The sequence below is a fragment of the Phalangium opilio genome, unplaced genomic scaffold (assembly GCF_054372755.1).
Source record: "Phalangium opilio isolate 3A_F unplaced genomic scaffold, DU_Popi_V2 ptg000079l_1, whole genome shotgun sequence".
NCBI classification, from domain to species: Eukaryota; Metazoa; Arthropoda; class Arachnida; order Opiliones; family Phalangiidae; genus Phalangium; species Phalangium opilio.
In genome coordinates this window covers 636,808-658,846 of record NW_028324187.1, presented here as the reverse complement: position 1 = coordinate 658,846, position 22,039 = coordinate 636,808, and the positions used below count along the sequence as shown (strand labels likewise).

The window sequence follows — 22,039 nt, the reverse complement described above, 5'->3', positions numbered from 1 at the left end:
GGTTATCTGAAAGAGTAACAGAGATGTGAATGAAGAATGAACGTGCGAGTATTTCTGCCTTTGTTTGATGCTTTTATGCCGCTGAGAAACCGGTTGTAAAGCTAGGAAAATGACTCATACCAAGTTTGCAACTTTGTAAAGACATATATGAAGGAGCTACCGGGAGGGCTGGGGGCTATGGGTTGAAAGCCGGTCTAATCTCTATTCTCTAATCGGATGACAAACGTTGGTCAACAAATGATTAGTTTGTTGACAGTTGACAAACTAATTTAGCATGAAAGATTATCAGACTGATAAGATGCAAGGGTCAGAAAGAAATGGACATCTTAAACTACACTAATCATTGCTAAGGTCAAACTTCAATTTTAGAACCAATTGGTTTCGGTTTTGGTTTTATATTGAAAGGACTTTAGTCCTTGTAATAATAAATAAAGAAGGATAATAAACAAATTAATTAAATATTGTGGACTATTTTTATATTAGGCCTATTTTAGTTTTAATTTCAGGCTTAATTCCTAAGCATATATTATTCAGCAGTGCTGCCAGGTGGCACTTCTGCTTCGGCGGTGGAAAATTATAAATGAAGTAGCGGCCATCTTTAATTTTTTCAGCTGTAACCGAATTTACTTTTAAATAATAGGGTAAGTTGCGTTTTTTACAACAATTAAAAATGGAATGTAATCTGAAAAATATGTGTAATCAAAATATATATGGGTTATTTTCAATTTTCATAACCGAAATATGAGCATGAGTTTTTTGAACCAAGGCTTAAGTATCCAAATGAGATAATTTTTTGAAATATGGTTTTAAATTAATTGTCATTAAACTTGAGTAAAGAATTAGTAGTTATTGAAACCAACGTGTGCATAAAACACGAAATATTTTGTTTTGTATTTAATTATCGCGTACTTGCCGCCGTTTTCAGTTAAAAAAACGAACTAAAAATGTCAGATTCTGACGGTGAGGGAAGTAATTTCTCGGGTAGCGAACAGGAACAAAGTGCCGCTTCCGAGAGTGAGGTAAAGTTATTTTAATTAGTTAGTTAGTTTAAAATAAAGCGAAGAATAGTTTAGTATTTATAATTTTAAAAAAATCTTCAGCAAGAAAAAAGTGAAGCGGGTAGTGATGCTGAAGAAGGTAGTGAAGGGAACAAAGAAGATGAAGCTGAGGAAGTTAACGAAAGTGAAGCTGAAGCGGAGGAAGGTGAAGGAGAAGAAGAACCTCCTGGGGAAGATCTTGATGATGAAGACGATGTAATGACAAATATGGAAATCTGTGACAAAACATTTGTTAATAATAATCTTTATTAAATATAAGGATGAGTATGACGAAGAGGAAGATGAAGATCGTGGTCCAAAGAAAAAGAAAAGAAAGAAGTCAAGATACGGTGGCTTTATTATTGACGAAGCTGAAGTAGACGATGATATTGAAGAAGAGGAAGAATGGGAAGATGGAGCTGAAGCCATGATTGATAATTCCAGAAAGGAGGAAGAGGTCAATTCAAGAGATATTGATAATCATAGAAGACTTCACAGTATTTGGACGTAAGTATAATTTTAAAGTTTTATAATTATAATATAATAATATATATGTTTAACTTTATTCTAATTCTAATTCTAATTTGTACCTCAAGAACGGAGAAAGAAGATGAAATTGAAGATTACTATAGAAGAAAGTATGCTGAGACTTCACGTACTGAAAGAGGTTACGCTGATGGAGATGTTGAGCTTTCCGATGAGATTACTCAACAAACTTTACTTCCTGGAGTCAAGTAAGTTACTCAAATTAATTAATATACTTACTTTTCTTAATTAATTAGCCTTATTCCTGATCAGCGCCACCTACCCATAGCGGCGACTTTGAGAACTACTGTAAGCGGCAAGCCAATCAGATGTCGCTAAAATCTGGTGACGTCACTGACTGGCACTCTCGGGTCTCACCAAAAATGACGTCACCAGATTTTAGCGACATCTAATTGGCTTGCCGCTTACAGTAGTTCTCAAAGTCACCGCTATGGGTAGATGGCGCTGATCAGGAATAAGGCTAATTTAATTAAATCCAACAGAGATCCAAATTTATGGATGGTTAAATGCAAAATTGGTGAAGAAAAGCTGACAGTTTTGCAACTTATGAGAAAATTCATCGCGTACTCTGATTCCGAGGAACCCCTTCAAATTAAGAGTGTTGTATCACCCGAGGGTGTCAAGGGATACATTTATATCGAAGCTTATAAACACACTCACGTCAAACAAGCCATTAATGGCATTGGAAATCTCAGAATTGGACAATACGCCCAAACTGTACGAGAGACAAACATCGAACATCGAAGCTTAATTATTTTTTTTTTTAAATAATTAATTTAATTTAATTCTTTTTAATTATAAGATGGTGCCCATTAAAGAAATGACTGATGTTTTAAGAGTTACTAAAGATCAGGTTCAACTTAAACCCAAACAATGGGTTAGATTAAAAAGAGGAATCTACAAAGATGACCTGGCTGAAGTTGATTACGTTGATACAACTCAGAATTTGGTTCATTTGAAGCTAATTCCACGTATTGATTATACAAGAATGAGAGGATCATTGAAGGGAACTGTAATGGAGTTATAATTTAATTAAATTTAATTTCATCATGGTTAAAATTATGTTAATGCTATAACTTTTAATTTTAGGAAGGTGATAAAAGAAAGAAATCCAAGAGACCTCAGCCCAAACTCTTTGATATTGATAATATTAGGGCAATTGGCGGAGATGTAACTACCGATGGAGATTTTCTCATTTTTGAAGGAAATCGTTATAGTCGGAAAGGATTTTTGTATAAAGGATTTGCAATGTCGGCTATTGTAAGTTAAAAAAGGAGAAATAATGTATTGTAATTTAATTGTTTTATTAATTACAGTTAGCTGAAGGTGTAGAACCAAAGTTAGCGGAGTTAGAAAAATTTGAAGAGCAAACGGAGAGTGTCGAAATTGATGGTAAAAAACCTCAAAAAAAAAAATTGTTTCTCAGGGTTCATACGGAACCTGGATATCCTGGATAAGTCAGGGATATGGAAAATAGGGGAAAAAGTCAGGGATAAGTCAGGGATTTAAAAAGTTTTCGTAAAAAGTCAGGGATATGTCAGGGATTTTGTTTGGTATATCAAACCATGCTTCGAGCAATGCTAAATATGAGACAGGTGTCATTATGAAGTGGGCTCTGGTAAACACCTTAAAATGGTCAGGGATATAGGGAACATTTGGTCAGGGATAACCTGGATATGTCAGGGATTTTCAATGTAAAAATTTCGTACGAACCCTGTTTCTAGGTTCAACTTCTGCTTCACATTTTTTTTTTTTATTTATTGAATAATAAGTGGCTGATAAAGCGGATTCAGCGCATAATTTCGTTGCCGGTGATAACGTCGAGGTTTGTGAAGGAGAATTAATACATCTTCAGGGTAAAGTAGTCAGCATTGATGGGAATAAGATCACCATGATCCCAAAACACGAAGATTTGAAAGATCCTTTGGAATTTCCCGCTCACGAATTGAGAAAATACTTTAAGATGGGCGATCACGTTAAAGTGATTAAAGGAAATTACGAAGGAGATACTGGTTTGATTGTTAGGGCTGAAGATAATAGAGTAGTACTCTTCTCCGATTTGACCATGCACGAGTTGGAAGTTTCCGCCAAGGATTTGCAATTGTGCTCTGATATGGCGACTGGTGTTGATTCTTTGGGACATTTCCAATGGGGAGATTTAGTTCAATTAGAGTAAGAACTGTAACTTAAAGGAAAAGATCAGTGGTGTGCGAGTCCCGTTTTTTCAGTTTCGAGCCGAGTCCGAGTATCGAAACTAATTTCTTATCGAGTAACTATCGAGCCGAGTCTCAAAAATACTTTCGAGTATCGAGTATTTAGATAGGTCAAATTTTGGATCTTTCGAGCGAGTAATTATCGAGTCTCAAATATTGACTTGTCGAGTAGCAATTTTGTAAATTTCTTGAAAATAACGAAGATGTTCAATTATCTAACATCTAACTAGTTCAAAAAGATTGCTAGTGATCAATTAAACATTGAACAGGTGATTTTCAAAATAAATGATCATGAACTCATCGTCTGCTATAGTTGTAAGCCTCGGACTCGAGTATTTGTCGAGTATTTAAGATGTTAAAAAGCTACTCGAATCTGTCTCGAGTATCTCAATGTGTTGTTATCGAGTATCGAGTCGAGTACTCGGCTCGATACTCGAACCGAGTACTCGAACTTAACGAGTACTCGCACACCCCTGCACATTATACCTTAAAAGAACGGCCTTTCTTTTAAGGTATAATGTTATGTTACCCGAACCTTTCCAGTTTAAACGTAATTAGCAAGGTATTGAAGGGTATTTTATACATTTTTTAGCGCTCAGACTGTTGGTGTTATTGTTCGATTAGAAAAAGAGCACTTTCAAGTTTTAAACATGCATGGAAAACTATTACAAGTTAAGCATCAATCGGTTCTTAAGAAACGTGACACAAGACGCGCAGTCGCTTTAGACCATGAACAGAATCCCATCCAAGTTCGGGATATTGTTAAAGTCATTGATGGTCTTCATTCTGTAAGGGTCACCTCTAGTAGATCTCCCAATCCGTAATTCGTACTAAACACATTATTTGTTTATTAATCTTAATTAATTAATTAAAAAAGGGACGTCAAGGTGAAATTAAACATCTTTATCGAAATTACGCCTTCCTCCATGCAAGAACGATGCTAGAAAATGGCGGAGTTTTTGTCTGTAGAACGAGACATTTACAGCTAGCGGGAAGTACTCGGGGGACGACAACCCCGATGGGTAATTTCGCGCCAATGTCACCCAGAATTACCAGTCCCATGCATAATTCCGGGGGAATGGGAGGAAGTCCGGGTGGTGGTGGAGGTGGCGGCGGAGGAGGAAGGGGTCGGGGAAGAGGAATGGGAAGAAGAGATACGGATCTTATTGGACAGACGATTAAAATCATTAAAGGACCATTCAAAGGTACGTTGTGTTTGATTTTAATGGTGTCACGTGATTTAATTTGATTATATTAAACGTTTTAAATTGAAATTCCGTCATAGAAGTTGTGTAGGGCTTACTTTAGACCATTTCAGGGTTCGTACGGAACCTGGATAAGTCAGGGATATGGAAAATAGGGGAAAAAGTCAGGGATAAGTCAGGGATTTAAAACATTTTCCTGAAAAGTCAGGGATATGGAAAATAGGGGAAAAAGTCAGGGATTTAAAACATTTTCCTGAAAAGTCAGGGATATGGAAAATAGGGGAAAAAGTCAGGGATAAGTCAGGGATTTAAAACATTTTCCTGAAAAGTCAGGGATATGGAAAATAGGGGAATAAGTCAGGGATTTAAAACATTTTCCTGAAAAGTCAGGGATATGGAAAATAGGGGAATAAGTCGGGGATTTAAAACATTTTCCTGAAAAGTCAGGGATATGTCAGGGATTTTGTTTGGCATATCGAACCATTCTTCATGCAATGCTAAATGTGAGCCAGGTGTGATGGAGTTGGCTCTGGTAAACACGTGCTTAAAATGGTCAGGGATATAGGCAACATTTGGTCAGGGATAACCTGGAAAAGTCAGGGATTTTCAATGTAAAAATATCGTACGAACCCTGCATTTAGAGTCTTCAACTCTCGTTTTAAAAACTATTAGGTCACATTGGTATTGTTACTGATGCGACGGATGTTACGGCAAGAGTCGAACTTCATTCCAAATGTCAAACCATTTCTGTGGATAAATCTCGAATATCCACAATTGGCGGTGCTAGCAAAGGGGGAGTTTCCACATACACTTCTACCCCGATGTACACCAGTCAAACACCGGCGTACAATTCTGGCGGTGGTTCTCATACTCCGATGTATGGCTCTCAGACTCCGCAATACGAAGGCAATCGTACTCCTCATTATGGAAGTCAAACGCCGCTTCACGATGGCAGTCGCACACCTAGTCACGGAGGTGGAGCTTGGGACCCTAACAACGCCAATACTCCAGCAAGATCCGATTTCGAGGATTATAACTTTGAGGACCCTTCACCATCACCGAGTTATAACCCAGCCACACCCGGATATCAACCCGAAACCCCACAAGGACCTTATACCCCACAGACACCGGGAAGCGCCGTCATGTACAATTCTTCCGATCATTCATATTCACCCTATCAACCGACTCCATCTCCGACTGGATACCAACCTACTCCAAGTCCAGGGACCTTCGTCGGGACCCCGAGTCCATCTGGATTTGCCGGGACTCCTTCACCCGCTGGTGGATATAATTATAGTCCAATGACTCCGGGAGCGCCGTCGCCCTTTAACCCACAGACTCCTGGAACTGGTATTGAACACCCGTCTGTCGAATGGCAAACCACTGATATTGAAGTTCGGATAAGAGATACCCACGACGATGTTGGTATGGTTGGACAGATTGGAGTCATTCGTGGAATAACGGTAAGGAAATTTTTCTTCAACTATCTCAGTTGTGGTGTCAGTGCCTTGGTAAAACGTCACGGGTTAGGTGGCAGTGGGAGGCCGGGTTTGGTACCGCTTTGGTTTTATGGCGGCCGTGTTTGGTACCGCTTTGGTTTTATGGGTGGTCGTGTTTGGTACCGCTTTAGTTTTATGGGTGGTCGTGTTTGGTACCGCTTTTGTTCTATGGGTGGTCGTGTTTGGTACCGCTTTTGTTCTATGGACGGTCGTGTTTGGTACCGCTTTTGTTCTATGGTCGGTCGTGTTTGGACCCGATTTGGTTTTATGGGCGGCCGTGTTTGGTACCGATTCGGTTTTATGGGTGGCCGTGTTTGGTACAGTTTTGGTTCTATGGGCGGCCGTGTTTGGTACCGCTTTGGTTCCATGGGCGGCCGTGTTTGTACCCTAATTGGCCTAATGCCTCCCGTAAACGTGAATTATTGTATTTTTGTAGGGCGGCATGTGTTCAGTTTTCTTGCTGAAAGAAGATCGTACCGTCAGCATTCTCAGCGAGCACTTGGAACCCGTCGTTCCCGTTAAAGGAGATAAGGTAAGCTTATTTTATCTTTTTGATTATGCAGATTCAGATTGCTAGAAAACTCTATAAAACTTATTGCGATATACTGTTTTCGCAACTAGGCATTAGTCTCGGTTTAGGACTCTTTGTTTTAGTTTTTCTTTAAATTGGGGTGTAGAACGGGAAGAGGAGGGGAGGGGGGAGGAAGAATGGGTTTCCTGGAAAAGTATGTAATGTGTACATCCGTTAAACCGTGAAATATCAATAATGACTTTTTAAAAGGTAGGTACTTCTCCTCCTTGTTTTAAAAGATAAATATTTTCCGGGTGAAAATTTTTTTGCCTTTTTAAACCATTATTTAAAATTTTGACGGCCCTGTGACTGGTAGACTTTCTCCCAAAGAAATCCCCCTAATTTTCACTGTATTTGACCCACTTTAACAACGCGATTTTTAGACCAGAAAAATATATGTTAGGCCTAATTGAGTACACGTCAGATTAAGTTGGTTTTATGTATTTAAATTCGGCCTTAAAGGAATAGCGACGTGATTTAAAAATTATCTCAAATCTAAAGAAAACCTTACTTTTTTGAGAGTTTAAACTATTCTGATTCCAAAAATATGCTTGATTAATATTTAAATATGAAGGAAAACACAGAAAAAACACTTTGAAAACTTGAAATTGGGGGGGCAAAAAGCAAATTTGCCGAGAAGATTTTTGGCGGGTTTTCTCGTTGCTACGTCACTCACGGCATCTCGCGGAAACGCCAAGCGCGCGCCCGAGACTCCCGAGTATACTAATGCCCAGGGCCGGAAATAAGAAAAATTTCTTATAGGACATGTGTCCAGTGACCCCCTGTTTGACTGTAAAATTTATAGGACATTGTCCACTGGAGTGCGCTAAAATAGTATTGCATTTCCTTAGTCTAGCTATCAAAACTTTGAAAAATTTATTGGTCAAACTGTCCAATGACCCCCTTGGTTTTTAACAAAATTATGGGACATTTTAAAATTTTATTGGACAATGTCCAGTGTCCTGTGCTTATTTCCGGCCCTGCTAATGCCGCGCGAATCTGAATAAATTAGGCTTAACGCGGCGCGCGCGGAGACACTAACAGGCGTCACGCGACATCTAGAGAGAAAATTTCTCCTTACTACGTCATCAAATGAAACAAAATTTTAACTAGGCCTTTTCCAAATACTCTACTTTGATTGCAATTTTATAAATTGCTACGAAACCAAATAAAAAAGTAAACATATCATAATTAACTAGATTTTTCAAGGATTTTTTTCGTATTTTAAGTTTGTGGGTGACGAAAATTATGTCACTAACACTTTAACTAAAACCAAGAAGCGATATCTAGTATATTAGGGAGAAGGTATAAATTCGCCACATTTATATTCTAGCTTTATCTCCAGTCCAAACGTATAGTAGGTCCGGAGTTAATCCCCGCCGCCTCTAAATTACAACCAGCATCTCATTGGTTTTTGAAAACTCACGTCAGCGCGACGACGCGAGTGACGAAAATTACAGTCATATTTTCCGACTGAGGAGAGTGTAGCGAAATAGCCCAGCCTCCTTTTACGCCCCCCCCCCCTTGTATTTTGAAAGGTTTAAATTCGGCCTTAACTAAAACCAAGAAGTGATATCTAGTTTATTAGGGGGAAGGTATAAAATTCGCCGCATTTCTAGCTTTATCTCCAGTCCAAACTTATAGCAGGTCCGGAGTTAATCCCCGCCCCTAAATTACAACCAGCATCTCATTGGTTCTTGAAAACTCACGTCAGCGCGGCGACGCGAATGACGAAAATTACTTGTATTTTCCGACTGAGGAGAGGCTGCGAAATAGCCCGGCCTCCTTTTACGTCCCCCCCTCCCTTGTATTTTGAAAGGGGGACTGGGACTATGGCGCGCGAATACAAAGGCATCTTATACCTTTTCCCTAATAAACAAGATATAATGTCTTCTTGCTAAAACTAAAAGAAAAGAATGGGCTTCTTTGCGCGTTTAATTAACTTTAAACCACCCTTTAAAAAAATCATGTTTCATTACCGCCCTTATGGGTTGATAATACTGAAGTTTGGCGGGATTTACGTACATTATTATTATTATTATTATAAAAAATGGGTGTTTTTTTATTTAGTTAAAGATGCTAAGACTAGGAATTATAAAAATCATTAAAATTGAAAGGGGAGTTTTTGTTTTTCCTTGAAATTAACTTAAGCTTCTTTGAAATTGATATTGAAGGTTAAATCTTGCTACTTACTATCTGGTTAATTTTATGCCGATTCATGCCATTACCTTTAACAAAAATATAATTATTTTGAATTTTAATGTATATGTATATGTATATGTATATGTATACTTTAGGCCTATTATTAAAACTAAATTAATTATCCTTAGGTAAAAGTAATTATGGGAGAAGATCGGGAAACTGTCGGAGAATTATTGAGCATCGATAACAATGAAGGCGTTGTTAAAGTATTTTCGGGAGATCTAGCCATGTTAAAATTATGCTATTTGTGTAAAATGAGCTCGGTTTGAATGGAAATTGTATAATTTACTTAAATAATACATATGTTCATTCATTTTTTATAATAAAATATCGGTACTATACAATTTGTGTCAAAAATGTTTTCTTTCAAAATATGCTATTGAACCATTTACTCCCACACCCCTCTACCCTGCCGATCTATTTTCTTGGATTTAAAATGGCTCCATGGTGGCAGATTGATAGCAGTCAATGGAAAACGGCAAGTTCGGCAACACAATGCGATACCAGTTTTGCCAAGGCCTACCTGTCCCGAGTTATTTCCCCCCCCCCCCACACTGTTGGAAGGTCAAGGGGTCAAATTTTAATTAGTAATCGCATTGTCGCGGTACGGTCTATTTGCCGCGTTTTTAATTACGCTAATAAGTCAAGTTCGCGATAATTAAATACCATGACGTTATTTATCAACGTTTGGACAATATTTAGTCGCTTTCTCATGTATGTTACATCAAAATGGAAACGGAAAACATAATGGAACTCATTTTGGAATCGACTGAATCCAATTAGCATCGTGGCAACTTGGGTAAGCCTTTGCTTATTTTAAATTCTATTTAGGAAGGTTTTGATTGATTTAAAATACAAGGAAACGCGGAGATATACGTTTCTTTTTGCATATATTAGGGTGCAAAAAGTCATAAATATGTCATTTTTTGGCTACATGAAGAGTTTTAATTCTTCAAAAATGTTTTAAAGATCACGCTAGGGTGCCAGTTTTAAGTTATTAATTCCAAGGGGTGTAATGTAACGTTAGAGCTTTAGATAGATCTTGAAACGGGACCGTTACAAGAAGGTTAAACTGTTGGGCAATACCCTTATGCATGTAAAAGCAATTATAATGAATGACTTCACGAATGCACTTTCTTGGTTAAGTAACTAAGTTCACCAATTTTCGGTATTTTCAATTATAAAAGGTTGTACTCCATTTTAATGGTACATATGCAGTAAACATCCCCCCCCATTCCGGAACAACGACTGCATTTTTTTTATTGCAATGAACTTTCTGTATCAATATATCTCTGAAATATATGACCCATAGCCAATATACTTTAAAAAAATATATTAAGAAAAATATAATTTTTTTATGTGCCCGGCCCATGTAATCGTTGGAGCGAAACCGTTGTTTTTTGTGCACTAACTGTTAAGTTCACGATATCCCCTATGGAGTTCTTACCGGACTCTTCTGATTGGTTTGTATAGCTTTTACGTTATAAACACGTACGATTGTTAGTTATACTTGACCTTAGATGACCTAAATTCGTACACTTGGGTCTTGGGCATTTAATTTTAAACACGTGAGGTGTTTCAAATATTAGTTTAGAAATAATACTTTTAAGTTGTTTACAAGATACGATACTTCGTGTTTCTTTTTCATAGCTTTATTCTCTTAATCCGTTACCTTTAATTTTGGGAGAGCTCAAATTTTTATAAGTGTTCCGACCGACTGAAAAATCCAAACCATAAGTCCCCGTTCGTCGCGTAACTTATAAGAATCACTGTAATTCCGTGGTATCTAAACCTTTTCCATTTCTTTCATTTCCTTATTATGTCCGAAGACTACCGTTTCCAACTTCTAATTTCCATTCTTTAATTATTATTGTGTCCGAAGACTATAGCTCCTTGAATAGGTCTGAGCTCCATTTTTTATGTCCAACTAAGGACTTCTAGCTTCTTTGCTAGCCCATGACAATCTGATTTTTCTCTTATGTCCAAGTAAGGACTCCTAGCTTTTTGCTAGGTCTCAAAGTTCCATTTCTATTTTCCACCCCCATATTCAAAGTTCAGTTTTGATTTTAACAATTTGCATTTTTGGCCAGATCATCGGCCTTTACCCTTATTACTCTATCCCCTCATTGTCTCTTTTATTTATCTTAACTTTAACTTTTTACTAATGCACGTGCATGTCATACCCTGAATCTTTGATCAGTCTGTCCTATCCAAGCTAACAAATTTTATTACTTTGTTTTTCGGTCAAAGATTCTTTTTAAAGCGGTTATACTTATTTTTCTTACACAAATATCCGACTAAAGCTTTCTATACTGTTTATGCAAGGAACATTAATAATTCAAAGTTTACAAAAAATGTATATAACACAAATTAATACAAAACAAAAAAAAACATGAATATTTTGCGCGCGCGTGAATTAGGCCTAATTTTTGAAAAAAAACATTCAAAAAATGCACATCAATTCAAAATTCATACACTTATTTTCAACACTTTGTGCTAGTCTTACGCCTAACCTAAACTGCTTTGCCTAGGAAGTTGAAAATAGTTAAGTAGTAGCATAAGTTTATACGATATGTTCCATAAGTATGACACTTAATATACTTCGTAATGCTGGAGACTTTTAGTAGTGAGAGCTATTTCGAGAACGACAAGCGAGAATTGACTACACTCGGTTTTGCAGTTGCAGTCCATCTTCCATCTTCCTAGTTTTAGTCTGTACTAAGCCTTTGACAGCGCCTCACAGGTGTCGCTTTGACGTTTCACCTACAAACTCAGTAGCCAGTGACAAACTTATGGAACATATCTAACGAACTTATGCTGTTAGGTATTTTCCAGCATGGAGGATATACAATAGAGGAGTAGACACTTTAACCTTTACCAATGCACGTTTTCAACAAGTGTAGGCCTAATTTTAAACCTTTTAACTTAAGTAAAGAGCACATGATGTAACAAATCTACTTAGTTTCATCTTTATCTTTCAAAAAACAGCTCTACAATTACAATACATGGAAACAGTAACAAAATGGGTAGCACTAAAATTAGAAACCTTTGTTATACACTTATTTTCCTGTTAGAGAATGGCAGTAACCCTAACCCACATATTATTACCTCGATTATTCTCTTCGGTTCGGAAGTATTTAGGCCTAGTTTTTATTTTTTCTTGGAAAAAAGTAAAAAAAATATGCTAAAATGCAAGAAAACGAAAGTCTACTCTTAAATGTGTTTTCCTTCCTTTTAGAGGAAAGAAAAATGTATTATTTTTCTTTCAATTTAAATAAATTCTCAGTATTACTACGGGATTCATCAGACCATAATAACTAAAGTATCAATTATTAATTTAAATTTTTAACAAGCATTCAAATAAGGGCGGACTCGTGGTCACTGTAGGCAATTTTGTAATTGGGATTTACAAGCGGTAAATACGATTAAATTATAATAAAAATGATGAAGAAATAATTTATAAATTTATAATATATAAAACAATGGCTCTACTTGAACAGAGATGCTCTGAATTTAGAGATACTCATCTTTATCTTTAAAACCATGGTACAAAAGAAAACCGCAATTTAATAATTAATTTCTTCAAGACTTTAAATTAAAGTTCTCTAAATTGTAAACTAATTCAATCGAAAGTGTTAGTCGCGTAGATTTTTATACAGGAATTTTAAAGTCTATATCAGGGATAGATTTAATTTTAGAAGTAGGAATTGAGAACGGTTAATATTTACTTCAGTCCGACTCATAGCCCAGTAAAGAGCCCCTCCCTCCAACACGCAACGAACAGTTTAAATTATCTTATTGGCTCACTTAAACTACGTTTTGATGACGTTGCTGGCGAAAATTACGTAATTCCTTTTCACCTCTGTCGCTATGACACGCCTCTTCATTCATACCCCTCCGTCCCATGGAAAGGGGTCCGGGACTTTGACGCGCCCACATTACTCTGTTCTCCATTTCTACTTCTAAAATTAAATCTATCCCTGCCTATATACATAGTTTTTTTAGACTTGGGCGATTCATACCATTATCATTAACACATGGACGCTAGGCTTCTGGTGTTGCATATGGAGACCAAACTCCATGGTGGAGTGTCATCCTTCTTCTATTATCCCCTTCTGATGGTATGAATCCTCATAGAAAGAAAACTACGTATTTTTACCTCATGAATCTGGTAAAATAATTCTCGACTATCACTTTAAATTGGGGAAAAATGAATCATATAGAAGAATCTGAAGAAATTCAATTAAATTTCTTTAAAATTTTAGTCACGTTCTGTAAAATATATAAATATTAAAAGTTGTAAAAAGTAAAGTCGTTTAAATATACAGTATATACACGCCCTTATATGAAGAAGTGAAAGTGGTACAAATACTCCGCAAATGACAAATCCTAGTCCACGTTTATCGTGTCAGCCCAGCCGACTTATTTAGAGATTGTATTTCCGTTAGCACATTTCTTTTTACTTTTACTTGGTAACCTAAAAAAAAATTCCGGGGTTTTTAAGACACAACCCCAAACTCAAGGTGGTCGGTCCCCATGATTTCCCTCGCGGTGTATTTGACCAATTTACGATACGACGTCCTTGGTACTCAAGTTTTAGGTATCTCTTCCGGTTATGTCGAAAGGAAAAGTTAAAAGTTTCTTTAAACGGGAAAGATAATAATAAATGGGCGAAAAGAATCGTAGTTACGTCTGCTTTAGTAGAAAATTTATAAGTGCCTTCTAGCTATCTATAACCCCTTTTCGACTTTACGAACTCTGGGGGTTTTTAGAAATTGATTTATAAAAGGATTATGATTTGAAGTTTTTAAGTTCCTCGTGTAATGAATGGTACCTTACCAACTTCTGTGATTTTTGGTATAGATTTGGTTGGTGATTATACTTTGGTATTTTCAACAATGGCACTTAGTTGACAACAGATGAGGTTGTTAGATTTTGTTGCACAATTTCTTATGCTAAGAGTGGAGCATTTTCAAAATAACCAGGGTTCATACAGACCTGGAAAACTCAGGGAAATAAATAGTTGACAAAACTCGCTGGGAAATTTGTTAGGTTTGATCGAGTAAGGTTGCTCTGAAGGGTTGCTTTAACTATAACAAAACCACTCCTGTTGTTATAACTCGATGTATTGGAAAACACCTGGAGAACTCTAATATATGGGGAAAACTTTTGGAAAACTCAGGGAAATATATGGGAAATTGTTTTGGAAAACTCAGGGAAATATATTGGAAATTGTTTTGGAAAACTCAGGGAAATATATGGGAAAAGTATTTGGGAAACTCAGGGAAATATATTGGAAAAAAACCTGGAAAACTCGTGGAAATATATGGGAAAAAATCTGGAAAACTCGTGGAAATATATGGGAAAAAAACCTGGAAAACTCATGGAAATCGGTTTTCCAAAAGTTGTATGAATCCTGTATAACGAATGAAATCTTTCTAATACTCGTCATAGCCACTTAAAAGACTCGAGTTAATGTTAAGTTAATTAAGTTCTAAACGGGTTTCTAAAATCTTCAACTCTATCTGGGTATTATTATACTGTATATTTGCATCACAGATTCAACTAAATCCTATACTTATCCAAAGAACCCATATATAATTTCAGAAAATATATCGTAACTGCATGGTACACTCATTAAAAAGTTATTCAAACTCGTATTATCCATCGTTAATTAAAGTAGAAAGTATACCGACCGCACCATGATTTAAAATCCTGTTTTCAGACATATATTTACGTATAATATTGTTGCTTTGCGTTATTGAAAATTTACTTTTTACTACGAATGAAAAATATATTTATTATTCAAATTAGGGGTATTAGCATCTAAACAAGCTATAATTTGACTGGTACCAACAAGCTTCTAGTTCCGGGCGGGACGTACATAACTTTTCATCTTGACCTTCGAGAGAAAATTTCTATTTCTTGACGTAAAATGAGTGATACTTCTATTTTCTCTTCTTCCGGTTTTTCTTAAGGGGGGGGGGGTGTAAAGAATCCTTGAATGAGAACTTAAAATAAAATAGCTTTAGCTTTCTTTGTCTAACGTTAATTTTAGTGTAGGGAGAATTTTTGTCAAGACTTACGTTGAAATCTACAAGGTTATCGGTGAACTTTCATTTAAATTTATTTATTATAAAACCCACTTGTAAAAGATATCTTAAGATTTAAATTTCACACGCCCAAAATAAGATAGTTTCGGTTTATTTGATTTTAAAATTAAATTGTTTAGATTTTTTTATTTAAAGTGAGAGTGACACGCTTTGTTGACTAAGGTCATGTGTTCCATAAGTTTGTCACTGGTTTCTGTGAGCTTGCCATGAAGTGAATGAGGTAGGTCATAGCGACGCCTGGTGCTTGAGGCTTAGTACAGACTAAATAGGAAGATGGACTGCAAAATTAACCACCCAGTATAGTACTTCAATTCTCGCTTGTCGTTCTCGAACTAGCTCGAGCTGTAATTAAGTCTCTAGTATTACGAAGTATAGGTAGTGTCGTGATACTTATGGAACATTACTTATAAACTTATGCTAAGATTTAAGGTTCAAAATTTTATCTTTTGTAAAAATATACACGTATTGAATTATTTACAAAATTTTGAAATTCTGCGAAATTTGACGTATATTTAGAATCACTTTTCATAATGCGCTAACCAATTTTAGATATTTCCACGCTATTTCGAAAATATTAGTCAAATTATATTTGGGTTTTATTCAAAATCAGGGACCCCTAACACTTTCAAAAACACTTTAATCAACAAGTTAATACTAACTTTCAATTCAAGTAAAATGTTTAAAAAAACACACATTGTCAACAACCGAACATCAATTAAAATCAGCAACCATGAAATTAACAATAACATACTTAAATTGAAGTTTAATTAAAGATTAATAGAATATTTCTATTTGAAAACCGTGACCTTTCATTGTGAACTTCAATCAAAATTTTCCAATATATTTTTTCCGCTAGGTATAAACACGTACTATTTAGTTTTTAATTGGAACAATAATTAGTTTAGCATTGAGAACGGTTTGTTAAATGAACGTGCTGTTCCGTAAACAGTGGAATTATTTGGCACGTGCTGCCTAAAGTTCAATAATTGAAAGGCGAGGTCTTTTAAAATATGACAATAACAAATGCGCGACACTTTGAAAGAACTCGCAGCACGCCATGCCAACAGGAAAATTGAAGGCAAAAATTATGGTTTTTAATTAAAAATTTTTACATTTGATAGCCCGAAGCTCATTACGCTATATAGATTTATTACCAAAAGGGTAGTTTAAATCATACAAAAAAACGGACAGGGCAAAAAATGGTTCAACCGAATATTTTGAATTCCTTCACGAAAAACTATTTTATCTGAAGTATATAATACTTCTCTTCGAGGGAAGTGTATCACAAAGCTGGCGGGGTAATTATAACATGATTCTTTCCAACATCATTTTACATTTGGAGCAGGAGACCAAACAAAAGGGGTGAGCCTGGAAAGAATCATGTTACGTAACTAAAGCATTAAGAGGATACAGACTATTATCTTTCTGTTATCATCTTCTGGTTTTATCAAGTTACGATGAAGATTTTGCGTGAAATTACGCAGTGTATTTATTGAATGGAAACCCGTTTATCTAACTATGAAAAGTTTTGGTATCGTCCAATAGGTTTGATTTACTGCTATACCTAAAATAATTTTAAAAATATGTAAAAAAAAATAACAAACATTAATTTAAGCAACTTTCTCCTCTTGGTGTCGCTATTATCGTTAATTTTGGTACGTAAACCAAATAATAATATTTATGCATTCGTGATCTAAAAATCTACATTTTCTGGTGATTTAGTGAACTAGATTTTTTATTTTTTTGGGGGGTGCGATTGTGAAATGGAATTCAAGGCTTCGTATCACCAAAAACACAGTCCTTTTGAAACGAAATCGGCACTTCCTATCTGCTCTACGCGGAAGGAAACGGTAACATATATGAAGATTATAGCGGAACCCTTTAAAATGCTAAATATTTCCGTTATGTGATACTGTTTATCTAGTTAATTGAAGCCAATGAAACGCGAAGTTAGGTCCCAGCAACTTTAAACTTCCCCGTGGAACTAGCGGCTTATAGCCTATTTCATATTGGCTTTAGTTACTTAGATATGGTTAACGCGTTGAATGGCAAATTAAGGCATAATTGCTCGTGACACCTTTGAATCAGTTACCCAGAACGCCAAGAGACTCGAGTACATCAACTATGAAAGGGAAATTTAAAAGGGTTGAAAAAGAAAGATAATACACCGCAAATTAGATACGCTAGAGCAATTTGAATTTTTGTATGGCTACGTGTGGTTATGAAACCGTACTAGGTTATGCGTTCATAGTGTGTGTGTTTGTTTGTTAGTTGGTGGTGGTTGGCTTTCGTTAGCCCGTTGTAGCAAAGAGAGTTGTAGGGTCATGAAGTGAGTGACTTAGGTCATAGATTCTAGGTAAAGCGACTCCTGGTGAGGCGTTGTCAAAGGCTTAGTACAGACTAAATAGGAAGATGGACTGCAAAATTAACCGAGTGTAGTCAATTCTCGCTTCCGTCGTTCTCGAACTAGCTCAAGCTGTAAGTCTCTAGCATTACGAAGTATGCGTATTGTCATACTTATCGTTTAACACATCTTATAATATTATGTTTATACAAATAACGATACTGATTATTATTTACAATTATCCCTTTAAATTAATGAAATTGTAACACCGAAAGTAGGCGTAATAACGTAAAGTTAAGATTACATGATTTTCTAATTTGAGATAGGCGCGCCCCTTTTCGTACATTGATTCTTTAATATTAATGAACAGTATTTAATTTATTATATTAAAGGAACGCTTACCCTGTTTTTTAAATTGTGATTGATCGCCAATTTTTAACAACCTGAATAAATAAATTGTCTAGAAGTGTCAAAACGTTACATGCTTCAGCAACAATTAATTACCAGGAAAGTTTCCATTTGACACCTGTGGGGTACCTGTAATTTTTTTTTTTGAACGGAAATTATTAATCAGATATCTTAGAAATTATCTATACACTTAGTTTAATTTTGCTCGGGTAAAACAGAAAACTATTTCCTGAAAACTCTGCTGGAAACGTCATGGGTCTGAAATTTAAGGCAAACTCAGGGATTCCAATTTTGTCATGAAACTCAGGGATTAATTAACTAATTTAGTTCAGGTCCTGTAAAATCCTATATTTTTAACCTGTCCTATATTACCCTATATTTTCATGAAAGGTCCTATAATATCCCATCTTTTTGACTTTTTAAAGTTATAAAGTTTTCGTATAATCAAATTTATCAAAATTTAATCTTAAAGAAAATTTGACATTCCCGTGTTGATAATTGGAAAGCAATGGAACGAAGTTATATTTTCCTCAAAAAACTAATCCAGTTCACAAATTACACAACCGTTACTAACAATAAAAATTACTGTAACTACATATTTGACCATGAGAATTTTTAAAAACAATTACATTTTTTCAAGTTTAAACTATGCATTATTTAAAACTTTTAAAAAACACTTAAGATTTAAGCATCACTTTAAACCCTTTTTTCCCATCAGTCACGCATTAGTTTCGTTTAAGGTTTTTCAGTCCAAATCAATCAATACTTAACCCAAAAAAGGAAAAAAGAAACATTATAATTCACGACGCGTATCTTATAATATAATTAAGAAATAAATAAAAATTTAGTTTAACTTTAACCAACTTTTCTACTAATGTTAATAACTTTGACATGACCGACCGATCTTGACCAAAGTTGTACCAATTACGATTTTTGGGGGAAAAAGAAAGAAAGAAACCTGCACACGGTATTACGTGAATCGCCGACGTTACCCCTGGCGAATTGGGGTCAACGAGGGTTAAGAGAAAGTTACAGTCAGAATCAAGTTTGCCAAAAAACCTAAACTATCTTCCAAAGAAAGGACAAGCCTCGTGAAAAATTAAAATTTTTATAGAGATGTTTTTATTCAGAGCAGGGATAGATTTAATTTTAGAAGTAAGAATGGAGAACAGAGTAATTTGGGCGCGCGTCAAAGTCCCTAATCCCCTTCCACGTGACGTAGGGGTATGAAAGAAGAGGCGGGTCATAGCGACAGAGGTAAAAGGAAATGACGTATTTTTCATCGTCCCCGTCAGCTACGTCATCAAAACGTAGTATAAGTGAGCCAATAAGATAATTTAAACTTTTCGTTACGTGTTGGAGGGAGAGGCTCTATACGGGGCTATGAGTCGGACTGAACACTGAAGTAAATACTAACCGTTCTCCATTCCTACTTCTAAAATTAAATCTATCCCTGTTCAGAGCTAAATAAATCAAATTTATTTCTTTATTTATTTATTAGAAGTTTGTTAATCCGTTATTAATTGACGAGTGGCTAAAAGTGAACCCTCTATAACCAATAACATTTAATTTAAAGAAACTCGGTTTAATATAAATGACCACGATAAACTTTAGTTATTTTCATGATAGTTTTCCTTTAGAATATTGAACGAGTTGCCTAAACAAAAACCATCAACATTTTTATTTACAACACTAGTACGTGCAAACTAAATAGAAACATTAGATAAGCTTAAAGTCCCGCTTTAGGCCAAGCTGCACGTGAGTTAAACTGCGGGAAATCGGGTTGCTGTATGGTCGACTAACACGTTTCCAATCTAGGGCTAAAACTTGAACTTTCCTTTTTTTTAAAAAAAAACTTGGGATTTTTATACGTATTATTTTCCGATGCCATAATAAATGAAAATTGAACCGAAATTTTCGTGTGTTTAATTTTTGTAAAATTGAGGGGAATTTTTAAATTGGTCTGGTCTGGTATGGGGTACTATGTTTGTACCACATTAAAACCACCTTATAGGTGCGTCAAATGATGAGCTGTATAGCCTGAAAGAATTTATATTCGGTTATTTAAAATTTAGTACTTTTCGTGTAACCTATTTCCCATTGGTTTAATCACGCCGATAATTAGAAATTAGTTCATTTAAATATTGGACAGAAGTCACGAAATTTTTAGTGACTCTCATAAAGGCTGAGATCCAAAGATAGGAGAAAATTAAAAACGGGCATCAAACAATTGTTTATTTCACCAAAGAGAATATACCAAGAGGAGCAGAAACTTTGTAAATAGGGACCGGCTCTGAATTTGGAGAAACTAGTTCCGGTTGTTCAAGTGACCGTGTTGTCTGCTTAGAAATTACCTTTTGTTCGTCAACGGTCAACCCAGAGATCAACCCTTTTGCCGCCACCAAAAATAAGCAGCCGACATAATTTAACCAATGAAAGGCATCGCTTCTTAGCCAATCAACAAAAACCGGATCTAGTTACTACAAAACCGTGGCCGGGCTATTCAAAAGCCTTGTGAAAGGCTAAACTTTCTGCTCCTCTTGGTATATTCTCTTTGATTTCACCATATGAGAACCGTTGTTGACGTCACGTCACCGTAGCTCCTCCCCTCTCAGTACCACTCTATAGATGCTCGGTTATCACTTCTCCTCGAAACCCCCTTTTATTTTTTTGTTGAATCTCGACCTTTAACTTCTTTCATATTCTTGTTATAAAATACTGAACATGAAATAAATTCGTCTCTAACATGAAAAAGGAGTGAAAACATTGATTTCTTAACTAACAAAACATGCTACAAAATTTAGAGGAACAGAAAAAATTAAAGCTAACAAGTTACCGTCACGAATGTCACGATTTTTAACAATGAAACTTAAGTTTTGACAAATTAAGTCAAAATTTAAAATTATATAAGCTACAGCGAGGAAACAGTTACTGGTAATATTTTTTATTAATAAAGCAGCTGGTTTTCAATGATAGCTCCATAGTGCAGATCCCCTTGGGCCTTTTTTTTCTAGGCTGGTTAAGCAACGTCATAATTCATCCGGACGAGTGGGGGTGGGAGGGGCTACTAGGTAATATCTCCGGTATTATTTCCGTCTAAATTAAAGTTAACTCTGGATTGGTATGATTACCTACATTTTTGCTCCACATTTCTCGTTTGACTGAACTAGCTAGCTAGCTAGGTAGGCCCGGTAAAAAACGAAAATTTACCTTCGATTTTTTTCTAGCGGTACTTTCACCCTAATATTAATGCTTAGAAAATGTATAGAATCATTACATTAGTCATTCGAGGCCTTTTATTTTTAGAACCGGCCAGTTTTAAAGGAAGTACCTTTCCCCGTAGAGAGACTAGATTCCAGAAACTCTGAATAAAAGACAGTTAAAAAGAAAAAATTAGCAAAACCAGTCTCGATTTTGTTAGACTTTAAATGATACCAGAAGCTAATAACTTTGCTCTAATTAGTCCACACTTCTTTTTAAATGGTATTCGTCACGTGTACAGTCTCATACGGATCACGACTGTAATATCCCGCTCCTGAAAGTAACCCCTAATAAAGATTTGTACACACTTTATGTTATGGATTTCTTTTTTTTTTAATCATGATTATTTATACGAGGAAGCTACGTACGCTATCACTTCCTGCCATTTAAATCTATCTACTGATTTTCTAGACGATTTGTTTCCGAATAGAATCTCAATTCTTTTATCCTTTTGTTAAGATAAGTTCTTAGAAATTTGTTCATTTTAGTGAATAAAAGATATAATTGTTAAAATTCAAAGGGAGAGTGAAGGGGATAATTAAATGATTGGAAAACAATGAATGTAATTTTTAAAAAAATTCAAAAAGGGCTCTTAAGTAATGACTTTGCATCTAGCCAATTACAGTGCGCCTTTTTGGGA

At 35.6% G+C, this 22,039-nt stretch overlaps 2 protein-coding genes and 1 long non-coding RNA gene across 3 annotated transcripts in view; 2 read left to right on the top strand and 1 right to left on the bottom strand.

Moving 5' to 3' along the window:
* Positions 1-538: 538 nt before the first annotated feature.
* Positions 539-9,617, top strand: Spt5 (Transcription elongation factor subunit Spt5). The gene is made up of 15 exons (XM_089845389.1): positions 539-641; positions 926-1,019; positions 1,101-1,253; positions 1,318-1,544; positions 1,634-1,771; positions 2,066-2,300; positions 2,386-2,595; positions 2,673-2,843; positions 2,900-2,975; positions 3,356-3,755; positions 4,389-4,584; positions 4,674-5,001; positions 5,674-6,464; positions 6,937-7,032; positions 9,402-9,617. The coding sequence occupies exons 2-15, from the start codon at positions 945-947 to the stop codon at positions 9,540-9,542; spliced, it is 3,237 nt and encodes a 1,078-aa protein (XP_089701515.1). The 5' UTR covers positions 539-641; positions 926-944; the 3' UTR covers positions 9,543-9,617.
* LOC149654022 (uncharacterized) overlaps positions 7,400-22,039 on the bottom strand; it is a 76,152-nt gene continuing 61,512 nt past the window's right edge. Inside the window, exons 2-3 of the long non-coding RNA XR_016370474.1 lie at positions 8,333-8,573; positions 7,400-7,526 (exon numbers count right to left, since the gene is read on the bottom strand). This is a non-coding gene — a long non-coding RNA (uncharacterized LOC149654022). The remainder of the gene's footprint in view (positions 7,527-8,332; positions 8,574-22,039) is intronic.
* Positions 9,821-22,039, top strand: part of LOC149654024 (very long chain fatty acid elongase AAEL008004-like) — a 51,982-nt gene continuing 39,763 nt past the window's right edge. The window contains exon 1 of the mRNA XM_089845394.1: positions 9,821-10,072. The gene's annotated coding sequence lies outside the window, so the exon portion shown is untranslated. The remainder of the gene's footprint in view (positions 10,073-22,039) is intronic.